Raw genomic sequence first — 13445 nt, forward strand, 5'->3', positions numbered from 1 at the left:
GTGACATGGGGGCAGAATCAGATTATAACGAGAAGAATGAAGAGAGGGTTAGAAGCAGGTTCTTAAAACATAGAATGCTTTTGCACAAGTGGCTGTTGAGGTGTAGACTATTGCTTCATTTACAAGGGTTTGGATATGTATTTGTAAAGGAAAAATATAAAAGGATTATACGGAAAAAGTTGGGAGATGGAAGAGTAGCTTAACAGCTAGTCTCCTATGGTGAAGTTGCCATAATTCTGTAAGTGCAGTTTTTCACTGTAGCTTATCAATTAGTATCAACACACCAAATAATTCTAGTAACAACATAGCTGATGTTTCTCCTGCATGTGAACCTCTGCATACAGAAGTTCAAGTCCTGAACTGTGGAGAGGCTTGTTTTTTTTTCAGGCTATTGTGCTCGCAGTAGCCACCAGGGTCAATTTTGAGACGTCTGTTTCAGATTTACAGGATAATGTTTGGAGAATACTGGGAGCTTTCCAATATTGTGTGCTTTAAATTAGGATTTATAATATGCTGTTATGAAGGTCAATTTTGTCTCATTTGGCAAATATCCAGATGAATAAAAAGATTTGGGCAATGTAAATCCATAATATACTGTCAATCAATATTAATTATATATACAATACACGTATAGACATTTCAGGGATTGTTGAGTGAGAAGTAGCAACAGTGATGAATTCTTGCACTCGTTTAGAAGAATCAAGGCTTGGCTCATCGGCCTTTGTGTTGTGAAGTGGTGCTTCACATAATGAAAATTAGTCCAATTCCTACCCACATACTGTCAGATAATGTTGAGATCCTTTCTGTGTAAAAGAAATTTGTAACAGATTTATTTTATTTATAATTGCTCAGGACTGCAGCTTGATTTTCATGTAGAGGAACTGGGAGGGGCATGATGACCAGGCAATGGAAAGATGTGAGTTGTGGGGTAGCACAAGAAGGTTGAACAGAGAAGCTTTCAGGAGACTTTTGAAGGCGGGTGGGGGGAGAAGTACCAAGGTGATGCAAATAGATCCCCTTTCAGCTCAATACCACAAATGTCATCTGGTTGGAAGCTTTGAATTCCATTGAGTACTCTGTTCTAGTTTAATTTTGTTGATGAACGAATCAGTTATTGTGCCGTGCTGGTCTAAAATTGATTTCTGTAACAATGTAGGAATAAGACCATTGTGCTTGCTTTGTTCTGTCATTCAGATTCCTTTTAAGAATCTAACCATATTTTCACTATCTTTTTCCTTTTTTATCCAAATCCTTATATACTTCTTAGCTTGATACATTTACCCTTTTTAATGCTTAATGTTTGGATGATTGTGTATTCCGTAGGGCTGAGTTCCTCCATTGGTTGCTGCCAACAAGGAGAGGCTCTCCAGTGAGCACTAATTGGTAAATTGTGGGCCCAGGCTGCTGATCATCCATGTGCAACTGATCGGGGAACCTCGTATGCTAACTCTACAAGTGAAAGCATTCCTTTAGATTTAAAGTTATGTATTCTGACTGTTGGATCCCATCAGTTACAAAGAGAGACGAAGTCCGACCATAACTTTTAGAAACTTTATTACAGTACGTGATTGTTACATTACAAGGATGCAAAAAGAACAAAAAGCAAAACAAAAGAACACACAAAAGAACAAAACAAAAGAACATGTGCTCACTACAGCAAGCCTTTCTTATAGTTATCCAAACAAAACTAGTAACGCCCCCCCCCCTTGTTTCTGAGTGGTCTGCAGACTTCTGTTATCAGTGCATGATTGGTTCATTCGTCCCAGCATTTTATTTTTGCATTTTATTTCAGTAGTTTCACATTCCCCCTCCTTGAACTGTTAGGCTGATTATTAAACAATATGCTACTATTAAGCTATCTGCAGCTGTCCTGTTAGCTTCTGCTTGTTGTTTTTTTAATAAATTGGCTCCACAGCTTCACAGTTAGTTTGTTAGTTGATTAGCTTACTTTTGATCTGTCCCCACAGTCCCCCCTTTGATTCTTCAAACTTCTTTAAGAATCATTCCATCAATCCCACCTAGGTGCCTTTAATGGTCTCTACTTGTCTAGAAACAGCCTTCAACACCTGGAGGGGTTGCGCTTAATACTTTGCCCATTTGTGCCACAAGAGGGGACGGTGGGAGCTCTGTAAGGGCATAAGCTTGGCAGGGGCTTCAGTTACTTGTTTACAACACTTAATAAGCAAAAACGTAAAATACAAAATTATAATTAGAACAAAAAAGATCAAACCCTGTACCATTGTGGTCCCCATTGAGCCCAACCACCCAGTCGCCCAACCCCATAAGGTGGGAGTTGGGGGTTAATGTGCATTTCCCTGGACACTAGATTAGTTCCCCAAAGTGGAAAGATTTGGTTAGCCAAAAATAAGCAGATACTTAAAATGCATGCAAAGAGGATAATAAAAATTCTGAACATATTGGCAAATGGTAATTGTCCTGATAGCAGGTCGATGTTTAGTCACGGATCGCTCGTTTGATGTGAGAGGCGTGTATCCACGCTTTCTTCCCTTCCGCCTTAACTGCTGCCTGGGTGGTCAGTAGCACCTGGAAAGGTCCCTCCCACTTGGCGCCCAATGGTTTTTTTTATGTATTTTCTTCACGTAGACCCAGACTGCCAGGATGATGTCGTGTCCTCCTTCTGGTGGGTCACCCCAAGCTGCCGATACCTGCGAGGAAGCAGAACTGATAGCATTTGTTAGGTTCTGACAATATTCTAGTAGAGCGTCACTCATCAGGTAACGGTCAGCTTTTCGCAAATCAATTGTTCCCGGCAGAGACATGGGTCTCCCTGTTATTATTTCAAATGGACTCAGGCCCCTAGTTCTGTTCAGAGTCGCCCTAATTTTGTGTAGGGTTGTCACCGCCCATCCTGCTTTCCGGGTACCGTTGTCAACAAAGGAGGAGCCGTCTGTAAAAAGGATTAAATCTGGATTGTGCAATGCCTCCTCCGTCGCTAAGGTTACTTCCTCTGTCTCTCTCATAGCCTCCGCGCAGTCATGCTCTTTTCCCCCCCCCACCCCCCTCTTGCTCCCCAGGCAACGGGAGCATAGTTGCTGGGTTTACCGGGCTGGTTCGGACTATATGGAGGTAGGGGGCCTCTAGGACCGTTGTCCATCGAGTCCATCTAGCTGCTGTCACTTGGGATACTCTATTCATGGACAGCAATGTGTGGACGGTGTGCAGACACTTGACTGTTGGCTTTTGATCCAATACCAGACCCGCAGTAGCCATCACAGCTTGGCATGTGGCTTCCATGGCCCTTAGGCAACTGCCCCATCCTAGGGCCACGGTGTCCAGTTTTCTCGAATAATATCCAATAGGTCTCTGTTGGTCTCCATGCTCCTCTGTCAATATGGCGGTCATGTATCCCTCTTTTTCATGTACAAGCAGGGTAAACAGTTTCCCGTTGTCGGGGGTTCCCAGGGCCGGCACCGAGCACAAGGCCCTCTTTAAATTCTCGAAGGCCTCTTATTGGTCTTTCGAAAGGGTGACCGCTTCCTTCGAGGCCTGCTTCCCTTTCAAGAGATCATTTAACGGTTGAGCCAGTTGTGTGTAGGAGTCGATCCAATTTCTGTTGAAGTTACACAAACCCAAAAAGTACCTAAGCTCCTGGATAGTGGTGGGATGTTTGGCAGCCCGGCTGGCTGTGGTCCTGTCCTGGGTAAGTTCCCTCTTTCCTTTCGAAATCTTTTGTCCCAGGTACACGACCTCTTCTTGGGCTAAATTTTAGTAACGATTCCAGATCCAGGTACAGGCGAGACAGTTGTGGTCGGCGGGGTCCGCAGGGTGGTCCTGGTCCCTTTGGTTGGGTCGCCTGTCCATCTCGTAATTGTTTTTTAAGTTCTTTAATTTCAGTCTCCAGCCTTTCCTTTTCAGATTGTTTTTCAGTCTCTAATTTTTCTAATTTAAGCTTTTCCTTTCTCAATTGTTCGCAGACCACCTTCAATTGGTCCTTCGCATTAGTCAGGTCGCGGTCACGTTGAGCTTGTTGGATAATTTCATTACACTGTCGGATCTGGCCCATTACAGCTAAGAACCATTGGGTCCGTTCTTTATCCTTTAAATGAGTCGTTTTTCCCCAAACACACTCTATATCTTCCAGGGACCACTGTCCCTTGGAGGCACGTATTTCAGTTCAATTTCAGTGCAGGTTTTAGCCAAATTAAACTGTTGCTCTATATATCCTTTTAACTGCCGACGAATTTCATCTTCGAAAACGTCTGGCGGGGCCTTTTACGGTGGTTGGCAACTGTCAAAGAACAAAGAAAATTACAGCACAGGAACAGGCCCTTCGGCCCTCCAAGCCTACGCCGATCCAAATCCTCTATCTAAACCTGTCGCCTATTTTCTAAGGGTCTGTATCTCTTTACTTCCTGCCCATTCATGTATCTGTCTAGATACATCTTAAAAGATGCTATCGTGCCCGCGTCTGCCACCTCCACTAGCAATGCGTTCCAGGCACCCACCACCCTCTGCGTAAAGAACTTTCCACGCATATCCCCCCTAAACTTTTCCCCTTTCACTTTGAACTCGTGTCCCCTTGTAATTGAATCCCCCACTCTGGGGGAAAAAGCTTCTTGCTATCCACCCTGTCTATACCTCTCATGATTTTGTACACCTCAATCAGGTCCCCCCTCAACCTCCGTCTTTCTAATGAAAATAATCCTAATCTACTCAACCTCTCTTCATAGCTAGCGCCCTCCATACCAGGCAACATCCTGGTGAACCTCCTCTGCACCCTCTCCAAAGCATCCACATCCTTTTGGTAATGTGGCGACCAGAACTGCACGCAGTATTCCAAATGTGGCCGAACCAAAGTCCTATACAACAGTAACATGACCTGCCAACTCTTGTACTCAATACCCCGTCCGATGAAGGAAAGCATGCCGTATGCCTTCTTGACCACTCTATTGACCTGCGTTGCCACCTTCAGGGAACAATGGACCTGAACACCCAAATCTCTCTGTACATCAATTTTCCCCAGGACTTTTCCATTTACTGTATAGTTCACTCTTGAATTGGATCTTCCAAAGTGCATCACCTCGCATTTGCCCTGATTGAACTCCATCTGCCATTTCTCTGCCCAACTCTCCAGTCTATCTATATTCTGCTGTATTCTCTGACAGTCCCCTTCACTATCTGCTACTCCACCAATCTTAGTGTCGTCTGCAAACTTGCTAATCAGACCACCTATACTTTTCTCCAAATCATTTATGTATATCACAAACAACAGTGGTCCCAGCACGGATCCCGGTGGAACACCACTGGTCACACGTCTCCATTTTGAGAAACTCCCTTCCACTGCTACTCTCTGTCTCCTGTTGCCCAGCCAGTTCTTTATCCATCTAACTAGTACACCTTGGACCCCATGCGCCTTCACTTTCTCCATCAGCCTACCATGGGGAACCTTATCAAACGCCTTACTGAAGTCCATGTATACGACATCTACAGCCCTTCCCTCATCAATCAACTTTGTCACTTCCTCAAAGAATTCTATTAAGTTGGTAAGACATGACCTTCCCTGCACAAAACCATGTTGCCTATCACTGATAAGCCCATTTTCTTCCAAATGGGAATAGATCCTATCCCTCAGTATCTTCTCCAGCAGCTTCCCTACCACTGACGTCAGGCTCACCGGTCTATAATTACCTGGATTATCCCTGCTACCGTTCTTAAACAAGGGGACAACATTAGCAATTCTCCAGTCCTCCGGGACCTCATCCGTGTTTAAGGATGTTGCAAAGATATCTGTTAAGGCCCCAGCTATTTCCTCTCTCGCTTCCCTCAGTAACCTGGGATAGATCCCATCCGGACCTGGGGACTTGTCCACCTTAATGCCTTTTAGAATAACCAACACTTCCTCCCTCCTTATGCCGACTTGACCTAGAGTAATCAAACATCTGTCCCTAACCTCAACATCCGTCATGTCCCTCTCCTCGGTGAATACCGATGCAAAGTACTCGTTTAGAATCTCACCCATTTTCTCTGACTCCACGCATAACTTTCCTCCTTTGTCCTTGAGTGGGCCAATCCTTTCTCTAGTTACCCTCTTGCTCCTTATATATGAATAAAAGGCTTTGGGATTTTCCTTAACCCTCATTGCTAAAGATATTTCATGACCCCTTTTAGCCCTCTTAATTCCTTGTTTCAGATTGCGCCTACAATCCCGATATTCTTTCAAAGCTTCGTCTTTCATCAGCCACCTAGTCCTTATGTATGCTTCCTTTTTCCTCTTAGCTAGTCTCACAATTTCACCTGTCATCCATGGTTCCCTAATCTTGCCATTTCTACCCCTCATTTTCACAGGAACATGTCTCCTGCACGCTAATCAACCATCTTTAAAAGCCTCCCACATATCAAATGTGGATTTACCTTCAAACAGCTGCTCCCAATCTACATTCCCCAGCTCCTGCCGAATTTTGGTATAGTTGGCCTTCCCCCAATTTAGCACTCTTCCTTTGGGACCACTCTCGTCTTTGTCCATGAGTATTCTAAAACTTACGGAATTGTGATCACTATTCCCAAAGTAGTCCCCTACTGAAACGTCAACCACCTGGCCCGGCTCATTCCCCAACACCAGGTCCAGTATGGCCCCTTCCCGAGTTGGACTATTTACATACTGCTCGAGAAAACCCTCCTGGATGTTCCTTACAAATTCTGCTCCATCTAGACCTCTAACACTAAGTGAATCCCAGTCAATGTTGGGAAAGTTAAAATCTCCTATCACCACCACCCTGTTGCTCCTACATCTTTCCATAATCTGTTTACATATTTGTACCTCTATCTCACGCTCGCTGTTGGGAGGCCTGTAGTACAGCCCCAACATTGTTACCGCACCCTTCCTATTTCTGAGTTCTGCCCATATTGCCTCACAGCTCGAGTCCTCCATAGTGCCTTCCTTCAGCACAGCTGTGATATCCTCTTTGACCAGTAATGCAACTTCTCCACCCCTTTTAACTCTCTCTCTATCCCGCCTGAAGCATCGGTATCCTGGGATGTTTAGTTGCCAATCATGCCCTTCCCTTAACCAAGTCTCAGTAATAGCAATAACATCATACTCCCATACTGTCGGTTTCCTTCGTCAGTCATTGTACCAATTTTGTGTGGGGGAGGGGGTCTCGAGCCGTGGGACTTCTTATACAGATGCTGTGGAGCTTTTCAGCCGGGCTGGTGTATTGTCATCAAACACCGCCGATTTAGACGTCTATAAAGGGGGTCTCGAGCCTCTGAAGAGTTCGGGATCGTGTGGTGGAGTACCGAAACTAGACCACGGCCAAGGACTTTTTAAAGTAAAGAGGAGTCCTTGCCTCCGGGAGCCGATATAGGCCTGATGTCCAGGGCTTCGGTCTTTAATCCTCCAGCGATCCTGCCGACTATGCCAAGTTGTTGGATCCCATCAGTTACAAAGAGAGACGAAGTCCGACCATAACTTTTAGAAACTTTATTGCAGTACGTGATTGTTACATTACAAGGATAGAAAAAGAACAAAAAACAAAACAAAAGAACATGTGCTCACTACAGCAAGCCTTTCTTATAGTTATTGAAACAAAACTAGTAACGCCTCCCCGCCCCCCCCCCCCTGTTTCTGAGTGGTCTGCAGACTTCTGTTATCAGTGCATGATTGGTTCATTCGTCCCAGCATTTTATTTCAGTAGTTTCACATTCCCCCTCCTTGAACTGTTAGGCTGATTATTTAACAATAGGCTACTATTAAGCTATCTGCAGCTGTCCTGTTAGCTTCGGCTTGTTATTTTTTATAAATTGGCTCCACAGTTAGTTTGTTAGTTGATTAGCTTACTTTTGATCTGTCCCCACACTGACTTTCCTGTCTTGGCTTTCCATTAAATACCTCTTTCATTGTATATTTTTTTTGTAGTTCTGTTTATCAAATGCGATTGAGGTCCTTTTTATTTAAAAGCATTCTCTTTACCATCAGTTTTCTTAAAGGTAAATGGTTCCTTTTGATCACAAGTGTGATAACTGCTGTTCTCTGGTTTTTGTCAACTATTCCAAAATACAATGGTATTTCATCTTTGAAAAGTGGCCACAAATAGCTTATTTAGTGTGTAGAAAATTGCATTTACCAAAGCAAGCATGTCTAACTATGTAGCCAGTACTTTCCACTGAAACTGCTTTAAATTATGCATAGTCACAGTAATTATGGCACAGAGCAAGGCCACTTGACCCATCAAGTCCATGCTAGGTCGCTGTAGAGCACTCCAGTCAGTCCCACTCCCCTGCTCTATCCCTTTATTTCTGCAAGTTTATTTTCATCAAGTGTCCATCTAATTTCTTTTTGAAATCATTGATTTTCTCCGCTTCCACCATCTTGGTTGGCTGCAGGTTCCAGGTCATTACCACTCACTGCGTAAAAAAAGTTCTTCCTCACATTCCCCCCTGCATTTCTTCCCCAAAACATACAATCTGTGTCCCCTAGACCTTATACCATCAGTTAATGGGATCAGCTTTTCTTTATCTACCTCAGTGTTATCCAACCTTTTCGCTTGGCGGGGCCACAATACAATTTTTGTCTTAGAGGGGGCTGGTGAGATCATTTTGGAAAGATAGAGGCATTAAAAATTAATTTTACTATTAATCAAAACAGCAACAAATATGCATTTTTGTTAAGTTTCAAATAAGAACATTAATTTATTGACTTGGTTACGACCAGGTGAGAAAGGTGTCTAGGGGTCTTTTACTGTCTTCACCTGGTCTGATTGTAACAGTTTGACTTTTAAACACTGTGTTTGAGCTCCCCCTTGGTGAATCCTTGTTCACCACTTTCCAATTATAAGGCAAAGAAATGAACACACCAAGTTTTCTTCGGTTTAAAGAAGAAAAGTGACATTTGTTAAACATACTTAAACTCTAATTCGGTTAATGCCGATGGATACAGGACACGCCCACGCTAGCATGCACACGCGATACATGCAAATTGGAACAGAAAAGAGCAGTAGAAAAAGAGAGAGGTTTGAGGCAGTCTTTGAAGGGTGTTTCTTGTAACTGTTTCTGTGTTTCCAGCTCGTCATACTGTCTTTGCTGGCAGACAGCTCTTACTTTTCGTTGGGGTCCAGTATTCTTCTTAAACCTTGTTCATGCAGGAGACATTTCTCTCTTCGAGTTCACGTGTCTTCATTGGGTCTTTGGTTCCGTGAGAAAGATATGGAGCAGACAGGAGAGAGGTGTTCTCAGTCCAGGAGCGAAAAGCTTTGAGTTTCTTTCTCTTAGCAAGTTCAAATTCAAACAGCCAGTTAGTCATGTGACTAAACTGGCCTGATCAGGTCTTCTGTGTATTGGAGAAGCAGGGACTGTTCCAACACTGTCTGCCAGCATGCAAATGTACCCCCCCCCCCCCAACCCCCCAGGCCAGGAAATCCCGAATCTGTCCAAAGTTCAGAATCCACTGTTCCCAATGTTAGCAGCTGTCGGCTGTGGAACTAACTTAGTTTTTTTTTTAAAAAGCCAGTCTGAAAGAAGAGGCAATGGAAAATTGCCGTTGCCTACCTTATCTAAACCTGTCATAATCTTGTACACCACTATCAAATCACCCCTCAATTTCCTTAGCTCAAAGGCGAATAACCGCAGTTTTGCCATCCTAACCTTGTCGCTACAATCCCTCATCCCTGGAGCCATTCTGGTCAATCTCCTCTGCACCCTCCCAAGGACCCTCCTTCCTATAGCCTGGTGATCAGAACTGGATGCAATACACTCATTGTGGCCTAACCAGAACTTTATAAAGGTTCAGCATAACTTCTGTGCTTTTGTACTCAATGCTTCTATTTATTATGTCCAAGTTTGTTACTGTCACGCTCAAGCATTAAGAAATTATGAACTATATAATGAACTTATGCAACAAACCTGAAGTGGACGCTTTTCCGAAAGAAAACCAAGATGGAGTTGTGAGGTCAAGTGAACTTATACTGTACTGCCAATACATATGGAAACTGCAAGAACCCTGAGTCAATCTTCATGTTAGAACCAGCCTGGGAGAAGGCATTAGAGTGTAAATGGCCTGTTCTGTGTTTATGGCTACCTCTCTCCAACAAGTTGGGTTAACAATGACATGGCAAACATGGTGTCTCCAAATTCAAACACAAATGCTTGGGCATGGAAAAACTCCACTATGAAAATGGAATGAAGATGGGCGACACCCAGACCCCATTGTCTGACAGGGGCCCCATCATCAGACACCATTTATGAGGACAAAGATGAAGAGAAACAATGATCACATGACAAACCAGATAAGGACAAATAGAGCCAGCGAGAGAGAAATTCCGTCTGCTCCAGCGGAAGCAAAAGAGTCCTGCCTAAGGATACCGTCTTTAAACTGCAAGTAGGCAGTGACTGAAAGTGGCCTTGAACTCCATACCTGAGAAATTGTGCCAGGGTGTTGACTTTGAATTGTGACTGAGATACAACAAAACGAAGTCTGCAACAACGCATTCGCCCTCCTGAAATTTTACAAGGTTTGTCTTTAGTGAACCAGGAGAAAGGAAAAACAGCCTGCACCCTTTTTAAAATCTTAACTCCTCCACCCCCCCCCACCCAACCAGGGAAGAATGCCAAGTTTACAGTGAGCTCGTTTTAAAACCATCAGACCTAAAAGCATGTTGTCTTTTAATCTATCTTGTGTGTGTGCGTCTCTGTGAGCGTGGGTGAAGTTGTGAATATTTTCGGATGTTGTTTAATAAACATTTACCTTTCTTTAAACCTACTAGAAAACCTGTCATTTGTCTGTTTGTTGACCATTAATATGCTCTGGGTTTAAAACACATTTCCAATAAAAACAGTGTCTTTGGTCAGTTGAGCGGTGAAAAAGGGAAACTATCCCTATCATTTACCATCTGTCCGAAGCAGTTAACTACTCTCTCAATATGTCCTGGCACCTTCAAAGACCTGTACACATGAGCCCCTAGGTCTCTCTGTCCCTGCACGCTCTTTAGCATTTTGCCATTATGTTTATATTGCCTCATCCTATCCCTTCTGTCAAAATGCATCATCTCACACTTCTTCCTCGCAGTTTCATCCAGTCCACCCCAATAACTTTGTTCTGCCTTCTGTTGTATTGGTGGTCTATTGGCGGCACAGTGGTTAGCACCGCAGCCTCACAGCTCCAGTGACCCGGATTCAATTCTGGGTACTACCTGTGTGGAGTTTGCAAGTTCTCCCTGTGACCGCGTGGGTTTTCGCCGGATGCTCCAGTTTCCTCCCACAGCCAAAGACTTGCAGGTTGATAGGTAAATTGGCCACTATAAATTACCCCTAGTATAGGTAGGTGGTAGGGGAATTGAGGGAAAATGGGGATGTGGTAGGAATATGGGATTAATGTAGGATTAGTATAAATGGGTGGTTGTTGGTCGGCACTGACTCAGTGGGTCGAAGGGCCTGTTTCAGTGCTGTATCTCTAAATAAATAAATTTCTAACAGTTTACACCTTATTCCTCATCCTCTTCCCTCTACCTATGACAGCTGCTTTTGCTGTCGCCATGCCCCTGCCCTCTGGGACTCCCTTTCAAAGTTCCTCTACCTATCTGCTCCCTCCATGCTTTTAAAAACCTATTAAAGGTTTGATTCAGTTGTATTTTTGCCCTGTTCTTAGTTCCATTTTGCCTATTCCTCTCCATCCTGTTTTATTCTCTGATACCTAAAGCACTACAGGATGTAGTAATGCTGTATAATTGCAAATTGCTGATTTATTATGTGCATTATGATTCAGCTTTAACTTGTAGCGAATGGATTTTAAAGCGAGAGTGTTATTCCTATAAAATTGAACTGACTTTGCTCTTATTTTCAGCAATGTGGGATCAGTGCTAATGATGTGAAAAAGCTGGAAGAGGCAGGTTTCCACACAGTAGAGGCAGTGGCCTATGCCCCAAAGAAGGAACTGCTAAATATCAAGGGCATCAGTGAAGCTAAAGCAGAGAAGATACTGGTAAGAGGGGAACTAAACCCTGTATCCATTTCAAAATTTTCTGAAAGTGAGACCTGAATGCTTGGCTGCTGAGCTGTTCCCCCTGAAAACTGATAGAGAATAAAGAGATACAAACATGGGTTCACCTTCATCTGGTTCTGGAGACAGTTTCTGCTACAGATCTTTGTCTTAGATTGATATTTAAATGGAGGGGGAGGCATTTCTCACCAGGTTACAGCTTCAGACAGTAGGAATCCCTTCTTGGGCCACTACTCACATAGCAACTTGTGCAATCCTTTGGGCCAAATGTAACTGTCATACTTTCTCATTGGATAGTGAATCACAGTGCTTAATTCCAATTAATGCCATGCTTTGATATTTAAGAGCCTTTACTCCAGTCTGAACTAACTTGATGTTGAAGCAACAAAGAGGAGTATATCTTGAAGTGAAACATGCTGGAGCTGCAAGTACAATTAGGCAGCAATTGCAATTTGAGAAAATTATTGTTCTTTACATTTCAGTCGCAAACCAAAGATAGTTCCACAAGAACCAGGGCAGACTGAGATGATTTCAGTGTTATGGGACGTCTGATTCAGGGGTACCTCTGTTTTAAGAAAGTGACTACAATCAAATGCGAGGGATATCTTGTATTTCAGCAGATCTAAATTTGGTTACTGAGTGCTGAGATCTAGTGGCTTTCTGGGATGTTTCGTTGCTCTGTTACTACTCTGGATCTTAGTCATGAGGTACCAAAGAAGCACAGTTAGTTTGGGGGGGGTGGGGGGGGGGCGGCGGTTGGCGCGGCAGGGAAAATGTTTAATTTTCTTTCATAATGAGATGGGGGTAGAATAATTGAGTGCTACTTCAGTAAATGTTGCAATGCAGTAATTTTTAACCATTGGGATAAAGTAAGATAAAGAAGGTTTTAGTTTAGACAGGCATCAAGATCGGCGCAGGTTTGGAGGGCCGAATGGCCTGTTCCTGTGCTGTACTGTTCTTTGTTAATTTAGGGGACCTCTTGTGTGGTTTATAATCAATATAAATTACTTTGAAACAAGTAGATATCTTTTTGCTAAGAAAGCAAATTGTGATTATCCACTTGGCAGAGGTGGACAGGGTAGGGTGTGGTGTGGGGAAGGAGATGTGGTCTGTTGTGATTAAGAATGCTCTAAGATGCTCCATGGTGGATGGTTGAAATCAAATCAACCCTCTGTAGTCTATGCCATAATTCAATATTTGAGCCAGGCAGGTCCAGCCCGATAAAGCAACTGGCTCATTAGCAGAATGAGGAATGGTAGGCTGGTCTGTGGGATCTGTTTTTTTTTTAAATCTCCTTTTGATCTTGTATAACCTAGCAAACCAATACCACAGGTGATAGGGTGGACTTTGTCTGATGAGGATTGGGAAGCTTATAACTTCTCTTTAATGTTGGGCTACATTGTTTTAATTGGCTAATTAGCCCTGCGTGAACTGAGGTTTGAGGGATTTGGCCTTAGGCTTGGCTCTTGCTCACTTTTGTCTGAACTTAAGCAAG

The 13445-nt window shown here is 43.4% G+C and overlaps 1 protein-coding gene across 2 annotated transcripts in view; it reads left to right on the forward strand.

Moving 5' to 3' along the window:
* Positions 1-13445, forward strand: part of rad51 (RAD51 recombinase) — a 147974-nt gene that overhangs the window by 42038 nt on the left and 92491 nt on the right. For both annotated transcript variants that reach the window (XM_068039648.1, XM_068039649.1), the window contains exon 3: positions 11795-11932. In XM_068039648.1, the coding sequence (XP_067895749.1) occupies positions 11795-11932 (138 nt within the window). The remainder of the gene's footprint in view (positions 1-11794; positions 11933-13445) is intronic.

The sequence above is a fragment of the Heterodontus francisci genome, chromosome 9, assembly GCF_036365525.1.
Source record: "Heterodontus francisci isolate sHetFra1 chromosome 9, sHetFra1.hap1, whole genome shotgun sequence".
NCBI lineage: Eukaryota > Metazoa > Chordata > Chondrichthyes > Heterodontiformes > Heterodontidae > Heterodontus > Heterodontus francisci.